Source organism: Molothrus aeneus, chromosome 18 (assembly GCF_037042795.1).
Source record: "Molothrus aeneus isolate 106 chromosome 18, BPBGC_Maene_1.0, whole genome shotgun sequence".
Lineage (NCBI taxonomy): Eukaryota > Metazoa > Chordata > Aves > Passeriformes > Icteridae > Molothrus > Molothrus aeneus.
This window is the reverse complement of record NC_089663.1, coordinates 9935749-9955927: the sequence shown is the minus strand read 5'-3', so window position 1 is coordinate 9955927 and position 20179 is coordinate 9935749. Positions and strand designations below refer to the sequence as shown.

Below are 20179 nucleotides of genomic sequence, written 5' to 3'. Positions count from 1 at the left end.
ACACCATGTGGCACTTGGCACTGTCACCACCTGGGTAAGTGGCACTGAACTGGTGCTCACAAACTGCTTTTGTGGCTGTTTCTGAGGTCAAATTCTTCAAGCCTGACCCTCTCCAGTGTCCCTGGGGTGGTTTGAGCCCTCCCTGTGCTGCTCTGCCTCTCTGTGCCTGCCCTGCCAAGGCAGGGATGGGGCACTGGGGTGAGGTGGGCATTGGGGTGGGCACTTTGGGCCAGGCTGCAGCACAGGGGGAGCTGAGGGTCCCAGGCAGCCCCTTCCTCCACAGACAGGCTCAGCCTGCTCCTGTCAGGCACAGAGCTGATGGTTCCTGCCCTGGGATGGGGAGGGTTTTTCTTTGCCCATTTCCAGGCTAAAAGGGGGTTTCAGGAGCTTGTGAGCCCACAGGACTTGCCCTGTGGTTCTCTCTGCTCCTGCAGCTCCAGTGGAGCTGTTGGCTCCCCACTGCCAGGGCTATGCACCCCAAAACTCACCATGCTGGGGCTCCAGCACACCCTGACAAGGTGGGGGCTCTCATCCCTCTCCTCCCTTCTGAGCCCTGGCCCAGGAAATGCTGCCTTGTGTAAATTTACATCTGACTTGGCACAATGGATGTTTGTGTCGTTGCTGGCGGAGCAGCAGCCGTTCTGCTGCTCCCACATCGTGGTGGTAATCGAGGTGCTTGAGTTATAGCCCAACTTATTCCATTTTACAGCTCCTACAGCGTTAACAGATGTACGGGCGTCTGATCCAATCATGCAGCAAGAGATTTTGGGGCCAGTTCTTCTCGTTTTGACAGTGTGGAAGCTGGGAGCAGCCATACATTTTACAAACAAGAATAAACGACCCTTAGCAACATATGGCTGTGCTGGCAGCTCCAGAGCAGTCCCAGATCAGGCACCCTGCGAGGCAGGAATGTTGCTGGGCGCTGGAGCTGGGCAGCCTGGACAAAGCATCTGCCTTCCCCCGTGATATTAATGAGGTGCAGGCACTGGAATCCCTATGCTGTATGGCTGGGAGGGCTGGGAAGAGACAAAGAGCTTGGAAAAACAACTGCCAGCCCAGAGCAAGGGAGGTTTATTTGGATTGAGAGGCTGGGTTTTGTTTTGGTCACTCTGCTGCTGCTGCTGCCTGGCTGACCTTGTGGGGTCAGCAGCAGGGGCAGCTCAGCTGCCCTGTGCCTCTGCTCCAGCCTGGTGAGGAGGGTACACCACAGCCCGGGGAATCACAGAATTCCAGGATCATCCAGGTTGGAAAAGCCTCCAAGATCGAGTCCAACCTGTGCCTGATCCCCACCTTGTCACCAGCCCAGAGCACTGAGTGCCACGCTCAGGAATTCCTTGGACACCTCTGGGGATGGGGACTCCAAACCTCCCTGGGCAGCCCCTTCCAGTCCCTGAGCACCCTTTCCATGAGGAAATTCCTCCTGGTGTCCAGCCTGACCCTCCCCTGGCACAGTTTGATGCAGTTTCCTCTCTCCTGTCCCTGTTCCCTGGGAGCAGAGCCTGACACCCCCGGCTGTCCCCTCCTGCCAGGAGCTGTGCAGAGCCACAAGGTCCCCCCATAGCCTCCTTTTCCCCAGCTCAAGAGCCCATGGCTGTCCTGTGACCTTGGGGACAACTCTCAGGGCAGAATGTCCCAGCCCTGCTGAGCTGCAGCCTTGACTCAACTCCCTCTTTAAGTCAAGCCCTGCTTAGTGACACACCAAGGGTCACCCCAGCAACCTCCCTCTGCCTCAGCCCTCCAGAAACAACTGCTGTGGGTAGAGAGGGAGGGGGCAGCTGGAAGCACCCCAGTAAATTTAATCTCTCTATCATGTTAAGTGTAGCAGCTTGATTTATTTCTCCTTGCAATCCAAACAATGCCAGCTTTGGTCCCAAAACAGTAGTGAGATTTCTTCCCCCCAGCTGGGAAAAAAAAAAATAAAAAAAGAAATACTATAAATCCCTCCCCAAGCTGATTTATGGAGCATTCATGAAGAATTTATATTGCAAAGGATTTTATTAAATTAAACTTGAAAAGCCTCTTGATTCCTGAGGTTCAGTCCCAGAGCCAGAGCTCTCGTAAAACTGGCTGGAGCAGGCAGAGGGAATGGCTGAGGTGACACTGCAGCTGATGGGACCATCCAAATCCAGAGCATTTGTCACTGGGATGTGTTCCAGGCTGAGGCTTGGAAAATTACTCCATGAAAAATGTGCATTAACAAGAGCCATGAAATATCTGCCTCAAACCCAGGTGAGTGATGAGATGGGGGATCTGTTAGCGCCGGGCACTCCTCACTCATTCCTGGGCATTCCTCACTGCCCAAAAAGGGACACAGAGCCAGAGATTCCTTGGAGAACAAGTTTAAGGTTGGTTCTACTCAAATAATGGAATGGGAAAAGGGGCAGGATGGATTTAAAAGCTGCTCCACTAAAAGCAGGACAAGCCCTGGATGGGCATCACCACCTTGCAGCCCACAGCATTCCCAGGGGGGAAAATTACACCAGGAGGCTTCACATGGGTTCTTCCCAGTTGTATTTCCAAGCTGGAAAATGAGTGCAAAGCTGGAATTGTGTGTGATGTGGGTGTGAGCTCTCTCCAGCCTGCTCTGCTGAGGGCTCCATGCAGAAACATTCCAGGCTCAGCACAGACCCCCTGGGAGGAGCCCTCGGGGTGCTGCCCCTCTCACCCAGCTCCAGCAGGGCCCTGCTCCTCACCCCAGCCCCTTTTCCTGCACCCTCAGTGCCCTGGGTGCTCCCAAACCCTGGGCTCTGCTCTCCCAGCTGGAGGGGCAGCTGGACCCACCATTCCAAGGGACAGCTCCACATGGAGACACCCCCAGCACACAGACCCTGGGGTTTGGCCTTTCCTGCTTCACCCCTGTGCCTGGCAGAGGATGCCCTGGATTGTCAGCACAGAGAATTCCTCACATGCACAAAGAGAGGCAGCCAGAGCCAAGGAATTCTTGGTGCATTCCTGTAAATCTGTACAGCTCAGCTCCAGCCAGAGCTGATGGATTGGAAGGGACTTGGAGCAGCAAAGCTCACAGGGCTCGGTGTTAAAACGTGACAGTTTGTGGCCCTTTGGTACAAGGAAATTCACATTTATTATTTCAGAGCTGTGGACACAAATTCCCAAAGGCCCCAGCTGCTGCTCCATACGAGCACTGTGACTTCAAAGGAGGAGCTGATTGTTTTCCTGATTGTTTTCCCTTCATCATCCCTCAGAGTCCCCTCAGAGCCTTCCCACAGCACCTGCTGCTGCCCAGGGAAATGAAGGCATCTCCAAAATGTTATGGAATTCTCCTGCCTCTACTCCCAGCTAGGAGAAGCAGTGGCTCCAGAGCCATCTCCACATGGGATGTGTGAGCCAGGCCCAGGGAATAGGACAGGTGTGTTTGGGTCCTTTCCAACTCAGGATATTCTGTGATTCTGTTCCTCTCAGGATTTATCAACAAGGTCCTGGTTATTTCACATGGAAATCCTTGGCAGCTCCCATTTTCAGTCCAGGCTTGTTCTCTCTCCCTTCCTTGATGGACAAAAGCAGTCAACTGGATTTAGTTTCCCATGATCAAGGAAAAAAACATTCCAGCTCCCAGCTAGGGCTCAGGTTTTATGTAGATTTTCTCTTCCTTCCCTTCCTTCATTGCAGCATAACGTGCCAGGACAAAGAGATAATCACTGAGCCTGGAAAACAGGGGAAAAGCAGGAAAACCAGTGATCTTATTCCAGAAGAGAAGGTTGTTGAGAAGCAAACCCCCCAGTTTTATTCCCAGAACTAAGGGAATGCTTCAGTAGGGCAGGGCAATGGTTTGGGATTTTATTTTTTTACCTGTTTAAATACTTGGCCACATTTGGATCTGCTTCCCCTGCTTGGACTAAAGGGACCACACTGGGAAAAGCAAAGGGAAATGCTGGTGTTTAATTTTCCAGCTCTGAGTGCACAAAGGCTGGAGCCCCTTCCCACCCCAAACCTCCCCATGGAGTCCCCATTTTACTCCTGCAGAAGTGAAGGATCTTTGCTTCCCAGGGGGATCTGGGAGGGGTAAATGATGCCAGAAATGCTTGTGTTTGTCCTGGAAGCTCCCTGCTCTGCTCCTCCCAGGATACTCATCCATGGAAATCACTGGACAGAGACTTTACAAGGGCCTGGAGTGACAGGACACAGGGAATGGCTTCCCACTGCCAGAGGCAGGGTTAGATGGGATACTGGGAGAAATTCCTCCCTGTGAGGGTGGTGAGGCCCTGGCACAGGCTGCCCAGAGAAGCTCTGGCTGTCCCATCCCTGGAAGCATCCAAGGTCAGGCTGGACGGGGCTGCAGAATCCCAAAAGGTTTAGGTTGGGGAAGGAAGAACAGAGCCTGTTCTTTGTGCCTCCTGCGCTCCTGGAACTGGGCTAAACACACAAAAGCTTGGCTTGAGCCCCAGGCCCAGCCCAGCCCAGCCCTGGTTTGCTGTCACTGGGGCGTCCCCATCCCCTTTCCTCAGGGTGATCCCAGCACAGCACTCACCACCTCTCAGCCCTGCGGCACACGGCTCGGGAGAAGTGGAGAGCAGCACTGCTCCTGCCTCCAGACTGGAACAGCAAGGAAACACCACTCAGGGTCTGCACCAGCAGGGACAGCTCCCCCTGCCCTCCCACACACAGGGAACTGAGCCCTGTGCCATGGCCAGGCAAGGCAGGGACAGCCCAGTGCAGCAGGGTGGGCAGATGTAACTCCCAGCTCCTTGGCTCTGCTTTTCTCTTGGCATTTGCCCATGGGAATAGCAGCCTCCCAGGCTGTTTTCCCATGGTAAGCAGAGCAGCAGGGCTACCCCAAGGAGGTAAGGGGCACAGGCAGCACCTACAGGCAGGATGAAGGCTCTGAGAGGAGGCAGCTGCTCTGAGTAGCTGTCAATCCACTGCTCCAGCTCCAGGACGGGCTTCTCGCTGAACGATGTTCGCTCTATAGAGGGGAGAGAAGAACCGGATGGAAAACAGTGATTCAGACAACAAGCTGAGCTCTCATTTTGCTTTCTTGTGTCAGCAAGTCCTAAGAAACCAAATACTCAGCATCCCACCACCCACAACAGGCTGTGCCACCCCAGGAAAGGCAGGACTTACTGCGGTGAGCCTCCCTGGCTGAGGAGAGTGGTGTGGCAATGTTGGAGCCCACATCCTGCAGCATGCACTGCACCTGGACAAAAACCACAACTGCTGTCACTCCCAGCCATGGCTTTTTGCATTGCTGTGCTCAGCAGAGCTGATCAGCCAAACTCACAGGCTGCCCAGGCAGGACCTGTGTCACTGCTGTGCCCTTGTGGTTGTTTGTGTCCCAGTTTCAAAGCTGGAGCTCTGTTACAACAAAACTCGTGTTAATAATGTGGATCTGACTTAGAATAAACCTAGAGATTAATCTGTCTGCCCATAACTAATAATTTGATCTACCAGCTTCCTTCTTGGTTAAAGAAATTTGCCTCTTAGAGAGCAATCAAGGGAGTCTTAAAGATTTATATATTAAAATACTAAATGTATTGAATTCCTGTGTGTCAGTGTGAGCACTGCGGCTAAAATGAAGGAGTTCATGTTTTAATAGCATTGGAATGATGATTATCATTAATACTCACTTTATGAAGTTGATCAACAAATGTGTAACCCTTTTCACTGCTAAACTCACCAGCCAGCCTTGGGTAGAGAGAAAAAAGCAAAACACAGTTAGCTGGGAATGAAGAAATCATAACAAACATACTTTTTTCCATGTGATTCGGATACTCCCAGCCGGTCCTTACCCGATGGCCGAGCTCAGCTCATCCGTGGCTCCGAGGGCCTCGAAGATCCGGTCGCCCTTGGGCCGCCGCTCCCCGGTGAAGGTGCTGGAGAATCCTTTGGGAAGGGCGGGAGGCGCTCAGGGCCCGGCTGGGGAGCTCTGCCCGCGGCCCCCGGGGCCCCCCGGGCTCTACCTGAGTCTCCCGTCCTCGTGTAGATCCTCGGGGCCCGCTCGCCAGCGGCGCGCTCGGGGCTGTGGAGGCACAAACCGTGAGGGGACACTGTGAGGGGTGGGACACACCGTGAGGGACTCGGCGACACCGAGAGGGACGGAACGACACCGTGAAGAGGTCGCGGCCCTCCCACGCTCACCTGCCCGCCCCGCTCCGCCACCGCCGCCCCGCCATCCCCCGCAGGCCCCGTTCCGCCGCCACCGCCGCCCGCCGCCACATCCCTGCCGGCCGCCGTCGCCGCCGCGCCGTGACCCCGCGCGGCCACCGTCCCGCCCTCAGACCACGCTGTCACCCCAGCGCCGCACCACCCCGCAACGCCCCCTTCCCATTGGCCGTCCGCAAAGTCCCGCCCTCGCACGACGCCCAGCTATTGGCTGAGCGCAGGGAGGCGGGGCAGGGCGCGGCCCGGATTGGTGGGTGGGGCTGTCAGTCGGCGCGGGCCGTGAGCTGCCGTGAGGCGATGTGGGCGCGGGAGCTGGTGGTGTCGGCGCCGGGGAAGGTGATTCTGCACGGGGAGCACGCCGTGGTGCTGGGCAAGGTGAGGGCACGGCGGGGAAACAAGGGAAGCCTGGCCCGGAAAGGGCTGCCCAGCTCGGTAACCGGGGCTGCCCGGCCCCGCTGACCCCCGCTCTCCGCCCGCAGGTGGCCCTGGCCGTGGCGCTGGACCTGCGGACGTTTCTCCGCCTGAGGCCTGGCGCTGAGGGCCGGCTGAGCGTCTCCCTGCCCGGCGTCGGCGTCCGGAGGAGCTGGGACACCCCCGATCTCCGGGCCCTGCGGGAGCGGATCGCAGGCAAGGCCCGGAGGAAGGAAGGAGGAGCTACCCTGAGGCACTGAGGGGCTCTCGGCACCGTTCGGTGCCTGCCACACCCCGGTGACCGTGCTGGGACCCCCCCGTGGGGTGACTCTGCAGGGACCCCTGTGGGGTTATTTGTCCCCCTTGCAGTGTTTCGAGGCCTCGCTGTCTCTGACCTTGCTCACTGACCTGTCCCTGCCTCTCACAGTTATTTACATTCATTCCCCTGATGGCCCCGCTGATGCTCAGGTGTCCGTGCGCGGCCCTGTCCCCTCCTGGTTTGGGTTCCAGGGACTTGTTCTGGTGCTGTTGTGCCTCGAGCCAGCCTGGGTCTGTTTTCCTGCCTGTCTGTCCCACACCAGCTCCCACAGGAATTTCTGCAGCACCTTTCACTGGCTGGAGCCCCAGGATATCCCCAAGATATCCACATCCTTTAGTGAAGAGTTTGTGACTTGCCATGTTTTCCATAGTGATTATGGATGGATGCAATGGCAGGTGTAGGGAGGGAAACATTTGGAAATATGGAGTGTGGAAACCTTGGGATTTCAGAGTGCCTGGTGGAGATTTTGCTTTTATTTCATCACAGATCCTCAGGTAGAACCTGAAATGGGCCCCAGCTGTTTCTGCCTGCTGTAACAGAAGGTTTTGTTGTAAATACTGCTCTCAGTGTAGCAATTCCCTGGTTTTTAAGTGTTTAAACTCTCCCCTGCTTGCTTCCATAGCTGATGGTGATGAGTCCAAGTCCCCCAGTGCAGAACAGCTGGATGCACTGAGGGAGTTTGCTGGAATTGCTGCCGGGGCCACAGCTCCAGAAAGTCTTGCTACTCTTGCCTTCCTGTATATGTGCCTGGCTATTTCTGCTAAGTATGGGTAAGGCTCTGCTCCTGCCCCAAAATTTTAGTGGTGGGTGGGTGCTTCAGGAAGGTGAGCTGGGAGCCTCTGCTCTCACTTAATTTTAAGGGCTGAAACCAGAGCAGTTCATGCCACAGACACAACACACACACCCCTCCCCACAGCAGGCAGCTCCTGTCATCCTGGCTTAGGCTGGAAAAGCAGAAATAAACTGTGAATTTGTTGTCTGAACTAAGTCTGATCTCTTTATGGGCTGAATCTGCCTAAAACTCTGAAAATTTGGAGCTGTTCCAGTTCTCAGCCTTGCCCAGCACCATCTCTGTGTGACTGGATGGGTGCTCAGGGCAGTGTCAGAAACCAAAGCAGAGCCCAACTTCCATCTTCTCATCCAAGAAATCCAAGGATAAAGAACTGTGGTGTGCAGCTGGGTTGTGGTTTCCCTGCAGTCTCAGGGTGGCACTGGGACTGTCACTCAGCAGCCCTGAAAAGCTCCTGGGCTTGATTTTGGAGTCAGTAACACAACCCAGGTGTGTTCAGTGGAGCAAGGGAATGTGGATATGTCCATGTTCCATCTCCCCCACCAGCCTCTTGCTCCAGTGGGATGTGGCTGTGCAAATACAGATTTGGGATGTTTACACTTTATTCAGAAATATGTTTATAACAACCTCTGAAAGGGCTCTTTATGGTGCTGCTCAGGTATTTAGTTACCAAGAGCCCCTCCTAGCAGCCTGACAAGCTGTGCCTATCATGGATCCAGCTCAGGAGGGCTTTATTCCATCACAAGGGGCTTGGCCAGGCTGCCCCATTCAGGAATGAGCCTTCCTGCAGCCCCAGTGTGTCAGATGCACGTGCTGATTTGCAAATCCTCACCCACCTTTCCCTGTGATCCCTCCTAACTGGCTTCTTTGCCTTTTTTGTGTTGTCTGGAGGTGGAATTCAGGGTGCTGGTGCCAGTCCCTGTGTGTGGAGGTGGAATTCAGGGTGCTGGTGCCAGTCCCTGTGTGTGTGTCTGTTTCCCCAGGGATGTTCCCAGCGTGGATATCGTGGTGTGGTCGGAGCTGCCCACGGGAGCAGGGCTGGGATCCAGTGCTGCCTATGCTGTGTGCCTGGCTGCAGCCCTGCTCATGCTGTGTGGAGCCATCTCCTGCCCACTGCAGGAGGGAGAATCCACAGCCAGGTAAGGAATTCCATCCTGGCATGCACAGCTCTGTGCCCCACCTTTCCTTTTGCCTGCACGAATTCTGGCACTGCCACCTCTGCTGGTCTCTCTTGGCTGTCACCACAAGTGACACCCTGAGCCCATCTCCTGTCCATGCCCAGTGTTCCCAGCCCTGTCCCAGACTTTGTAAAACTCCCCCTGTTTCCCTTGTTTAGGGTCAGATAACCATACCTAAAAAGGGGGGAAAAACCCTTATTTTTTCAATCTAATAAAACACACTGAAAATTTTCAAGCTCAGTTTCCTCTGGCTCTGAGCATCTTCCAGGTTTTGCTTTGAGTCCTCGAGGATCCTTTCTGGGTTTCTTTTGCATTTCCCATGAATTCTTTTCTGCATGTGCTACATTTCCTCCTGATCTCCTGCCTGTCTTTCCCTTTTATCAGTACCTGATGAAAGAGAGTTTCTTTCCTTCTGCCCTTGGAGCTCCCCTTTGGAAACCTGGAGTGCTGTGCCCCTGTGAGAGGGAGCTCTGTTTGAAGCTGTTTAAAATCAAAGCTGGAGGGGCAGAACCTCTGTTGTGTGGGATTTTGTGTGGGGCTGAGAGTGAGACAGCAAGGAGGGTGGTTCTGTGTTCTGCTTCTGAGCCAGAACTTGCAGCCTGACCCAGAAACAGGTTCTTGTTGGGAGCACTTGAGCAAATCTCCCAAATTGGGAAATAAAAAGGCAGCTCTAAGTGTTGCAGCAAGGATGTCTTCATTCCCTGCTCACCCTCCATGGCTTCAGCATGGATCCAGCATAATTCCTGCCTTGCAGCTGGTGTGCAGAGAGCTGGGGTTGTCAGACTTCAGAAGGGTTTTGCTTCCCATGGCAAGAAAAGAACAGCAGGATAGAAAGCCTCCTGTGTCGGGAGGAATTGCAGCCTCTCAAAGAGGATTAAAAACAAGTGGTTTACTCTGTTCCTGAGGCTGCTGCTGTGAGCTGTTTGCTGAGTGCTCCCAGATTAAATCCTGGCAGGTGGAATGCAAGGTGTGTGGACATGGATAAGGACATTCAGCCAAGGCCCAGGGAAGCAGGAGTGAAGGGGAGCAGTTTCTGGATAGAAGGTGGCTCTTGGAATTTCTGCATTGCCTTGCAAGATGCTGCAAGGCTTTCCCAAATTGTGAATTTGTGCCTCTTCCCCCGCATGGAATACCTGTTGAATGGACTTGTGGTGTGCAGGGAGGGTCAGAGGTGTGTTTTTGTGCTCAGACTGAGAGCAGGATTAAATGGGATACTGGGAATTCCTCCCTGTGAGGATGGTGAGGCTCTGGCACAGGCTGTCCAGAGCAGCTGTGGCTGCCCCATCCCTGGAAGTGTCCAAGGCCAGGTTGGATGGGGCTTGGAGCAACCTGGGACAGTGGAAGGTGTCCCTGCCCAACCAGGGCCTCACCACCCTCACAGGGAAGAATTTTTTCCTAGTATCCAATCTAAACCTGTCAATCTCTGTCAACTTAAAGCCATCCCCCCTTGTCCTGTCATTCCAGGCCCTTGTGAATAGTCTCTGTCCATCTTTCTTGTAGCTCCTTCAGGCACTGGAATGAGGTGTCCTCAAAGCTACTCCTCTCCTGAACAATCCCAGCTCCCTCAGCCTTTCCAGTGTGTGTGGTAACACACCCTGTTTGGTGAGGTGGGGATGAGTCTGGACTTGAATTCCATTAAATCTGATCTACACCAGGCCAAAGCTGGGATCTTCCCCCTGAACCTGATCCCTCCTTATCCACTGGTTTGGAGTTGTTTGGTTGGAGTTATTTCCTTGCTTTCCAGGTGGACAGAAGAAGAGCTGACACTGATCAACAGCTGGGCCTTCCGAGGGGAGCAGGTGATCCATGGCAATCCATCGGGTGTGGACAATGCTGTTGGCACCTGGGGTAGGTGTGGTTGCTGCTTCTCAGGCAGAAACTCCCAAATTCAGCTCCCTGTTCTGGCCTGAGCACAGGGAATCCTACCCCTGTCTCAGTCTGCCCCATCTGTGAGCTGGGCCTGGAGCCAGCTGGAATGTTGGGAATGGGCTGCAGGAGCACCAGAGCTCTGTCCCCCCCCCAGGCAGGTGCCACAGGGCAGAGACCTTGCTGCAAATAACTGATATTTAAACATTCTGCAGTGAACAAAGAAACCTAATCCTGTCCCAGGGATAATGCAGGGGAAAATGCAGTTGGACAGCTGTCATTTAGTTTCAATTAGCAGAGACTTCCCAGTGTTTTGAAAGTGTCCTTGGAGACTGTTAATAATCTTTCTAATGAGACCTAATCACAGTGCCTGTGCGAGGGTAGGAGCCAAGTGAGACATTCCTTCTGGACAATGAAATTCCATGCTGCAGGATGGCTGCTGACACCAGTGCACACCACTTCAGTCCCTGGAATCCCGTGTGCTTGGCTCTGCTGGATTCTGTTTTCTCAGGAAAGGTTTCGTGCTGGCCAAACTCTTTGCCTTTTTAAAAATTATTTGATGTGATCCTGGAGGAGGAGGAGAGCAAAGGGAAAGGCCTTGGGTTGAGCATGTCCAGCCAGACCCTCTCATTAAGGCCGCAGGGTGAGGCAGGGCCGTACTGCTGGAGAACATGGTTCATTTAGCTGGTGTTTCTTGCAATTACTGTCACAGGCTCTGGGTGAGGTTCTGAAGATGAAAGACCTTCTGTGTTATCTCTCAGCTCGCTCTCTGCTGAGACAATAACATGTATTTTACTTTAGGTGGAGCCCTGAGATACCAAGCAGGAAAAATCACACCGTTAAAGAGGTAATATTGGAGTTTAAAAATAACCCTCACACACGGTGGGTGGAACATGTCAGAGAGGCTCTGGGTGGATGTTGGAGGGTATGAGGATGATGGGAGATGGCTGGAGTGTGGGAAGGGCTCTGCAACCCCCTTTTGGGTATGGGCAGCCTCAGTTGTTGGGGTGGATGGGGACAATAAAACGTTTGGTCATTATCTGACATTAGATGAACACAGCAGCAAGGATCAATATTAATTTCATGGCATTATGGGCAGCAGGAATGGATCTGCTCCTGGCAGCAAATGACATTGTGGGGAGGGGGAACTTTGTGCTTACCTGGTGGTGGGAAAACCCATTGGCAGAGAGAAATCTGGGTCCTGTGTGTTCCCTCTGCCTCCTGCCAGAGAAGTATAATCTGACTCCATTAAAATCTTTCACAGTGCATGAAATTGCTCTATTAGCAGTTAATGGCCACTGCTGGCTACTCTTGTAGAGAGTATTTCAAAGGAAAAAATTTGCTTCAAAAACACGGATTTTAGTAAATACATTAGAGTCCTATTTATAGCTCTAGTACAGTTGTTCCTTGTATCCAGGAGGAACAAGCCTGATCCCAGCCAGCACTGAAACACCTGCTGAAGTTTTGTAAAATGAGTGGGACTCCTTATCTTAGGTTCCTGTTCAAGGAGGCCTTTTGAGGCAGAATAAGCTGTAGCCTTGGGGAGTGTGAAGGAAAGAGGCCAGGAGATGTTCCCTGCCCATGGCAGGGGGTTGGAATGAGATGAGCTTTTAAGGTCCCTTCCAATCCAAAACACTCTGGGATTCTCTGTCTCCTGTTGCTTCCAGGGTGCCCACACTGAGGATCTTGCTGACCAACACCAAAGTCCCTCGGAGCACCAAGGTCCTGGTGGCTAGTGTAAAGGAGAAGATCCTGAAGGTGCAGGTGGTTGTGGGATGGAGAAGTGGGGGATAACCTTTGGGAGATAACCCTGGACTGCAGGTCCCACAGGATCTTTTGGGACATCTCTCCTGTGGCCACTGTATTCCTGTCTCCCAGCTGCTTGGGAATGGGGTTTCAGCTCATCTCCTCCCTTCCTCCAGTTTAACAGGAGTTAAAATCACCAATTTGCAACCATGAAAAGAGCACTTCCTTCCTCTGGCTTGTTTCCTTCTCTTCCTCCCTTTTCTGCAGCCAGGAGCAGGCTATCATCACCCTGCTCTGGGAATGAGCGAGGAATTGCCCAGCTCAAAGACACTGGGACCAGTTTCCTCCCAGTGGTTTTGGAAGAGCAGCAAGCAGGCACCTGACATCCCTCCTTCCCCCTTTCCAGTTCCCTGCCATCATGAACCCGGTGCTGGACTCCATCGATGCCGTTTCTCAGGAGTGCCAAAGTGTTCTGGAAGCGATGCCTGCAAATCCATCACCAGAGCATTACCCTGTGCTGGAGGTAAGGGGCTTGCTCGCCAGTATTTTTAGCCACTGTTACTGTTGAACATCAAAATGTCATTTAAAGAACATTAGGTCTGGAAAAAAAAAAGTGATAGCAGGAAATGTTCAGTTCTAAGTGAAACCATGGTCTGGGTGTGCTGCTTTTAATGCCCTTCCTGGAGCCAGAAGCTGCTGCTGGTGCCTCTTCCCAGCTGTGTGCAGGGAGGGAGGGGCAGGCCTGGGGCTCTGGGGACCTGTGGCTCTGGAGGGTTTGTTTCTCTTACATTGAGTGCCCCAGCTCTGGCAGTCACTGCCTGTGAATCAACAGCTCTGTCACTGCCAGGGCTGGGGTGAGGAGAGCCCAGAGCCACTGGTTTGTGATGGACTGACTGGTTCCCAGCCAGCTCCTGGTGCTCCAGGCTCATCCTGGCTCCAGAGAGCCACAGACAGAGCTGTGCCCAGAGCTGACCTGACATTGATGCACGAGGTGCACACAAAGATCTGTTTGTCTTGGCTTTGCTCAAAGAGCAGAGGCTGGGGAGGGGGGAGGAACAGGCTTCCGAGTGGAAGAAGTGCTGAGAGTGCTGTAATGCTGCTCCACAGCACCGTGGGGGAGGGATTTGTGTCTGTGTCCCAGCTGAGGCAAACCTGGCCTGGCCCTGGGAGCCAGCCTGGACACTCAGGACCCATTTGGTACCAGTCCTTGTTGGCATCTGGATGCTTCCCCTTGGCTCTCAGGAGGATCTCTGCTTGTCCTTGCTCTTGCTCTGGGTTGTTCCCATGGGATTCATAGCAGAGTCCTGCTCCCGTGGCACCAGGGTGGGATTCTGGACCCCTCACGATGGGCTGAGCTGCCATCAGCTGAGGGAGGTCTGTTCACAGCACAGCTTCACATAACTCATCTTAATTCCACGTCCTCAGGCTGTCAGAAGTGTCAGGGGACAGGGAAGAGAGGGGATAATTTGAGTTGTGCTTTGAGCTCCTCACATGGAAAATGCCAAAGCATCCTTGTGTCCCACACCCGGGAAGCAGCACTGCAGTGAGCAGATTCCTGTCTTGAATCTTGTTGTTTTGTCTTGTGCTTGAAGAGCCCAGAGGGGCCCAGCTGATTAGATGCAGCACACAGATATATAAATACATCTTTTGGGCTGTTTCTGAAATGTGCAGCTCTGGCCAGCGCTGTATTTGAACCATGGAACTAGTCTAGTGTGTCATAAGCTGTCATCGGATTCCTGGCAGATTTTGGATCAGGAGATGACAGGTGTCTTGGATCATCACAGGCACTGCTGTGCCCTCACTCAGGCATATAAAGAGGCCTCTGGATGGACGTGTGTCCTGCCCAGCCTGGAGTGGGTGGTGGCTGAGCCCTGCCTGCCACCCGCTCCTTGCTCTTCCCACAGTTCCTTAAGCACTGGGCAGAAATGCTCTCTCTGGAGGGGGGAGAGGGATTCTTTCTGCAGTGTCCCCTCCTGTGTGAGGTTGGCAGGATTCCTGGGTGGAGTTGAGGGAGGGGGTTGTGGCTGACACCTGCCCCGTGCTCCCTGTGCACAGAGCCCCTCCTGGCTCACAGGGAGCTGCAAGCAGGGAACAGCTCAGTGCTGCTTGCTGGGGGAGGGAGCACAGGGCTGGGAGGGCCCCGTGGTGCTCAGGGAGCTGATGTCTGCTCCTGGCCCTGCTCCAGACTTACTCCAAGCAGAGGCCAAGCCCTTCCCTCTGCTCCTGAGTTCCTCACCTGTCCTGCTGGGAGGGGAGAAGCTGTAACTTCCATTTCTGTGTGGTGTTGTCCATCCCTCGGGCTGTTTGGACCTTGCTGCTGGGGCAGCTTTCTCCAGGAGTAGCAGGTCTGGCTGGCTGGGAAGTGTGGCAGGGATGCTCCCACAGCTCTGCCAGGAGGGTGGGCTCACTCAGAGAGGGGCCTGTGCTGCTCCCAGAGGGAAGGACCCTCTTGACCTCACTTGAGCTGGGTGCCAGATTCCCAGCGTGGTGCTGCTCTTTGGCTCCCGGCCCGGGCCCTGCCCGTGAGGAGGGAGAAGTGCAGCACAGAGCAAACAAAGGGACGTCCCTCTGTGTCACCTCTCCAGCGATGCCTCAGCCGTGTCAGAAGTCCCTGGATTTGGCCTTGCTGGATGGATGGCAGAGCAGGGCAGGGTGACAGCCAGGAATGAGAGCTGCTGGCTCAGTGCCCTTCCCACGGCCAGCGAGGGGCCTTGCACAGCCTCCTGCTCAGCACTCAGTGACAGGGCAGAGGAGAAGCAGTCAGGAGGCATTGGAGAGCTCTGGAAAAAATTCCTGCTGGCAGCTTGCAGTGATCAGGATTTTCCTGGAAGGTGCAGGAGTGTTGTACCACTGTCACTGTGCAAATTGTGATGGGGGACAGGGATACATGAGCAGCTCAGAGCTCACACTCTGGCCTGACCTTGCTCCTTGGAGCTGGTGGCCAAATTTCTGCATAAAGGAGGTGGTTGTGAAGGGATGGCTGGGAAGGCAGGGCTGCCACTGCTGTAAAGAGCCTCTGCCTCTGTGTGTGCTCATCTCCTCTCTTTGTGTTGCTTTTAGGAATTCTTTGACATAAACCAACACCACTTAAATGTGCTCGGAGTGGGCCACCCCTCCCTGGACAGGCTGTGCCAGGTGACAGCATCCCACAGCCTGCACAGCAAACTGACAGGGGCTGGTGGGGGTGGCTGTGGCATCACCCTGCTGCCACCAGGTCAGTACAGCCCCTTGGGCATCTTCCCCTTCCTCACAGCTCTGGGAGGTGGGGCAGGTCTGGGAGCAGAGGAATCACTGCCAGCCCTGGTCTGGCTCTGGAGGGATGGGTGGGATGTGTCCCAGCACTGCCTGGCACTGTGGGTTGCAGTGTGTGATCCAGGGCCGATTCAGAGTGTTCATTTATGTGTGTCAGCCCCTGAGGGCACTGGCCCTGTGCCAGGGGCTGTGTTTGCAGGAGCCATGGCCCTTTCCCTCTCCCTGCAGTGGCCGAGCTGACTCGCTGGCTGCTCTTGCCTTGCTCTTGGCAGACACCTCCCCTCTGGCCGTGGAAGCAGCCAAGCAAGACTTGTGTGCCTGTGGATTTGAATGCTGGGAGACCAAGATTGGGGCCCCCGGGGTGACCCTGCACTCCTGCTCCTCCCTGAGTGCCCAAGTGCTGCACGCGCTCGCCCAGAGCTGAGCTGCTGCCTCTTGGCACCACCTCCTCAGAGCTCTGCGTGCCCAGATGCCTGGAAACTTCCTTCCCCTCTCCTGTGTGGCTGAGGGCCTCCAGATGTGGGTATGGAGCCAGTTTGGGGCCTGGTATCACTGGGATTTGGGGCTGCAATGGGGACCTGGGAGCACCCACCCAGTGGTGTCTGACCAAAGCTCTCAAAAATCTTGGTTTGAATTTCCTTCCTCAACTGCTGTGTTGATCCCAAGGGGCAGGAGAAGAGGGGCTTGGCTGGATTCCAGGGTGGATAATGACACTTTGCTGCTTCAGATGCATGTGGTGTCTCTTCCCTCATCCCTGCTGTCCTGTGGGAGCTGGCAAGGTGGATGTGCATGGTGCTTTGACGTTTTTGGGTGAAGAGCATCTTTGGCAGCTCAGGGCTTGATGCTCAGGTCTCTGTTTCTTCTGGACTACATTCCCAGCGAAGAGGAAACCTTTAATACAGCTCTTCCCTGCTATTGGTTAAGTGTTGGGTAATTAAAATGCAAGATAAAGCACAATTCTAGTGAAATTACTGATTTTCACTCTTTTCCATAATCTCTGCCTGGGCTGATAAGCAGAGTGCTGTAGTCAGGCTCTGGTTTTTATTCACATGTGCAAGGTCTGGCTCAAACAGCACCTGCAAGGAGGGCAGCTCCAGGCCAAGGGCAGGCTTAAAATTCCTCCTTGTAAAAGCTGTTCTCTCACACTTCACTCTTCAACCAGCATGTCCCTGACCCTGCCTGGTGTTGGGTTTACTTTGGTGTAATTAAGTAGGGGAAAGAAACCCAAACCACGTCCTCAAAAGCTCACCATAAGTTGCAGTTGACAAACTCTAAAACCTAAATGCATTTAGACTTATTACACAAATGTAAATGCATTTTTTACTCCTGAAATTTTAATGAGCTGTGCCACAGAATGAAAGGGAAGTGGCTGAGGCCAGAATCTCTGGGAGTCATGAGCTGACTCTGAGGGACTGTGGTCTCTGCTGTACCTGCCAAGGGGTTTTATCATCACTCTCTTTGTCTGGGGTGGGTTTTTTAAGTGGGTTTTTAAGTGTAGCTGTGTTCAAGAATCACTTCACTCAAAGCTGAGTAATGAATTGGCAGAGGTGGGGAATTTGCCTTCCACTTCCAACCCAGGGTTAAAAAAAACTAATTGTGAGAAGCTGAGATGTTCTAGCTCTAAACTCCCAGCGTCATGGTGACCAGCTTTAGTTCCCTGATCCCATGTAAAACTGTCTCTGGTTTTAATAAATCCATGGGTTTTTTTTAGTGCAAAGTGTTCTTTGATAATTATGCTGGATACAAAAGGAAAAAAGCACCTTACACTGCTTCAGGAAAGCAGGTCTCAGATGCTGCCTTTCTACATGTCTAATTACAATTCCAATTTGCATCTGAGAGCTGCTTTACACTAATCACAAGTCAGAAAGGCTGATAAATAATTTACCATTTTCTAATACAGTGTAATCAATGTGAGGATCTGGGAGCGTGTTGACTTTAACCACTTACATGTGTCGACTTTGTGATGTTGGCACAAAGAGATGCCAGATCCAGCACAGGGAACTTCCCTTCAAAGCAGCATGTCTGGGGCTGAGCCTTGTTGGCTCTGATGGCTGGGGAGTAGAACTGAGGGGAAATTCACAGAATCCCAGGATCATTCAGCATGGGAAAGCTTTCCAAGTCCAGCCTGTGACCAATCCCCACTTTCCCACCCAGCCTAGAGCACTGAGTGTCACATCCAGGCATTCCTTGGATGCCTCCAGGGATGGGGACTCCAAACCTCCCCAAAAGGGACCACCCTTTCCATGAGGAAATTCCTCCTGATGTCCAACCTGAGTCCTCATCCCGCTCTGCTCTGTGGCAGAGTGGAAGCGGTGACATTCCGGGGCAGGGAGGGTGGTGGCAGTGTCGTGGCAGCAGGGTGACCCACGCTGGGGTCTGTGGGAAGGGTCCAGGGTGACACAGGCACTGCTGGGATCTGCCTTCCCTGTGCCACAGGGACCAGATCTGCCGAAGTCAGCAGCTGGAGCCAGTCCCAGTCTGGAGTGAGCACAGATTTCACATCCATCTGTGAGCACGGGAGTGCCCATTCCATCCTTTCCAAACTCCTCCTTCACCAGCTCCATCAAACGCTCTGCAGGGGCATTGCTACACCCAGAGGGACACCCCGAGGGGTGGCTGGGATGTCCCTGACCCCACCTTCCACACGGGAATCGCCCCTGCACTCAGAGTTCCAACCTCCTGCTGCGACTCCTGAGCCCTGGGACACACAAAACCATCCCTGCCCCTCCTCAGCCCGGGGCAGGAGCAGCTGCTGCCGTGGGACTGGTGCCCCACGGGGACACAGAGAGGGGCAGAAGGAGGCACAGCTCTGTCTCTTGTGTGTTTTGCTGCTTTGGAAACAAAACTGAAGCCTGTGGAGCGTGTTCTCCCCACGGATCAGCCCCTCCTCTCGCAGGCACCCCGCGGGACGGATGTGCAGCAGGGCAGCGATTGCTGCTGAAGGATTAGCCTGGTAATTTGGCTAATTTTTCTTGAGCTTCATTTTTCACATTACGAGCTCTGCAGCAAGACTAACGAGCCTGGCTTTGCCTCTAATAGCCAGCACAGGGACGGGGAGGGGAGGCTGTGCTCCAGCCTAAAGGAGGGATTGAGGAATTGCAGAGGTGAGAACTGGGGGTCACCGGTGTTTAGTGACAACAAAAAGAAAACACTTTGAATAAAAATACCTTTTAAAGTCGTCCTTGTCCTTCACAGCCAGTGCCTGGGGCAGCATCTCTGCCAGGGTGTCTCCCCCTATCCCTGGGGAATGTCCCGGTGCCCCGAGGGGCTCCTGCCCTCCCTGTACGTCCTCCCCTGAGCCGGACCCGGCGCTCCCCGGCCGGCCCTGGCAGGCACAGATGGTATTATTGTTTGTTTGCACTCGGTGTCAGCAGTGCCTTCTTTCTGCTCCGCTGAGTAGATGCTGAGGAGGCAGTGACATTATTGGAGATCACGGAGAGAGCAGGAACAGGGTCAGGGAGAGAGAGGGGAAATGTCAGCGCGCAGTCAGGCGGGGCTGGGGGGCTGCTCACACCCCCGGGGCTCCCGCTGCTCCAGGGGTCCCTCCTGGGGACAGGAGGTGGCACTGGGACCCCCTGCACGGCCTGCAGGGCCACTGCCATGTCCTCAGACACACTTGGAGGGTTTGGGAGGTCCCCTGGGGCGAGTAGGGACCCCCCCAGAGCCATTTTAAGGGCCATTTGTGCATCTGGCACCTCCCTTGTCCCCTCTGTTTCTCATCCCGAGGGATTTTGGGGCTCCCCCATTCCCAGAGCTCGTGGGGAGCCCGTCCCCCCTGTTCCCCCCCATCCCTCTCCCCTCCCAGCACGCTGAAGGTTTTGAAAGTTAAGTATTACCGTCTGCTTTGTTGTTGCCTAACTACGACAGACAAATTGAGAACTAGTTGTCAAAATGTCAGTGCACAACAAATCAACATTCAAAATGAGTCTCAGCGCTATGTGGTGTATAATTAAAAAAAAATCCTTTTTAGAAATTTCAGCAAGCGTTGGCTCTGCTTTATATTTGTCTGTGTGATTAATAAAGGCAGCTAATTTTCAGACTTTAAAAACAGCTAGAAAATAGCTCCTAATTACATATTAGGTTCCAAGCGGCCCCCGCTGAGCGAGGCTGGTATTGGTGGGCCAGAGAATTTGGCAGGGGCTTAATTACATTCTGAGCATCATCTAATTTTAGTTAAATGTAATGTAATCAGCAGCAGATGTCTGAAATAAAATATGAATTATGAATATGATGAAATTTCATTCTTGAATAAAAAAGTAATTTGCTATTTAGTTCATTAAAGTCGCAGAGGTTTATTAGGGAGCAGGTACACGGTGTGGCTGGGTTCTATTAAAATGATATTTCAGAGGGAGAAGGAAATTGCATTAAAGGTGCTAAAATATTCTGCCAGGATGCTGTGCCGGGTGGGAATGAACGTTTACAAAAATAACAGAGCCCTGGGCCGGTGCCAGCCCCCGGCTCCGCAGCTTCCGTTTACGCGAGGTGACGTCCCACGTCCCG

At 53.7% G+C, this 20179-nt stretch overlaps 2 protein-coding genes across 2 annotated transcripts; one reads left to right on the top strand and one right to left on the bottom strand.

Moving 5' to 3' along the window:
- Positions 1-1976: 1976 nt before the first annotated feature.
- MMAB (metabolism of cobalamin associated B) lies at positions 1977-6173 on the bottom strand. Its single transcript, XM_066562057.1, has 9 exons — positions 6094-6173; positions 5916-5974; positions 5745-5838; positions 5583-5640; positions 5080-5152; positions 4824-4921; positions 4487-4551; positions 3808-3867; positions 1977-3662 (listed from the first exon to the last, which is right to left on the bottom strand). Exons 1-9 carry the CDS (start codon positions 6171-6173, stop codon positions 3575-3577), a joined length of 675 nt encoding a protein of 224 aa, XP_066418154.1. The 3' UTR covers positions 1977-3574.
- Positions 6174-6391: 218 nt separating this feature from the next.
- Positions 6392-19950, top strand: MVK (mevalonate kinase). The gene is made up of 10 exons (XM_066562269.1): positions 6392-6492; positions 6597-6744; positions 7470-7617; positions 8621-8776; positions 10560-10663; positions 11483-11528; positions 12349-12439; positions 12834-12950; positions 15488-15641; positions 15952-19950. The coding sequence occupies exons 1-10, from the start codon at positions 6415-6417 to the stop codon at positions 16101-16103; spliced, it is 1194 nt and encodes a 397-aa protein (XP_066418366.1). The 5' UTR covers positions 6392-6414; the 3' UTR covers positions 16104-19950.
- The last annotated feature ends 229 nt before the right edge of the window (positions 19951-20179 follow it).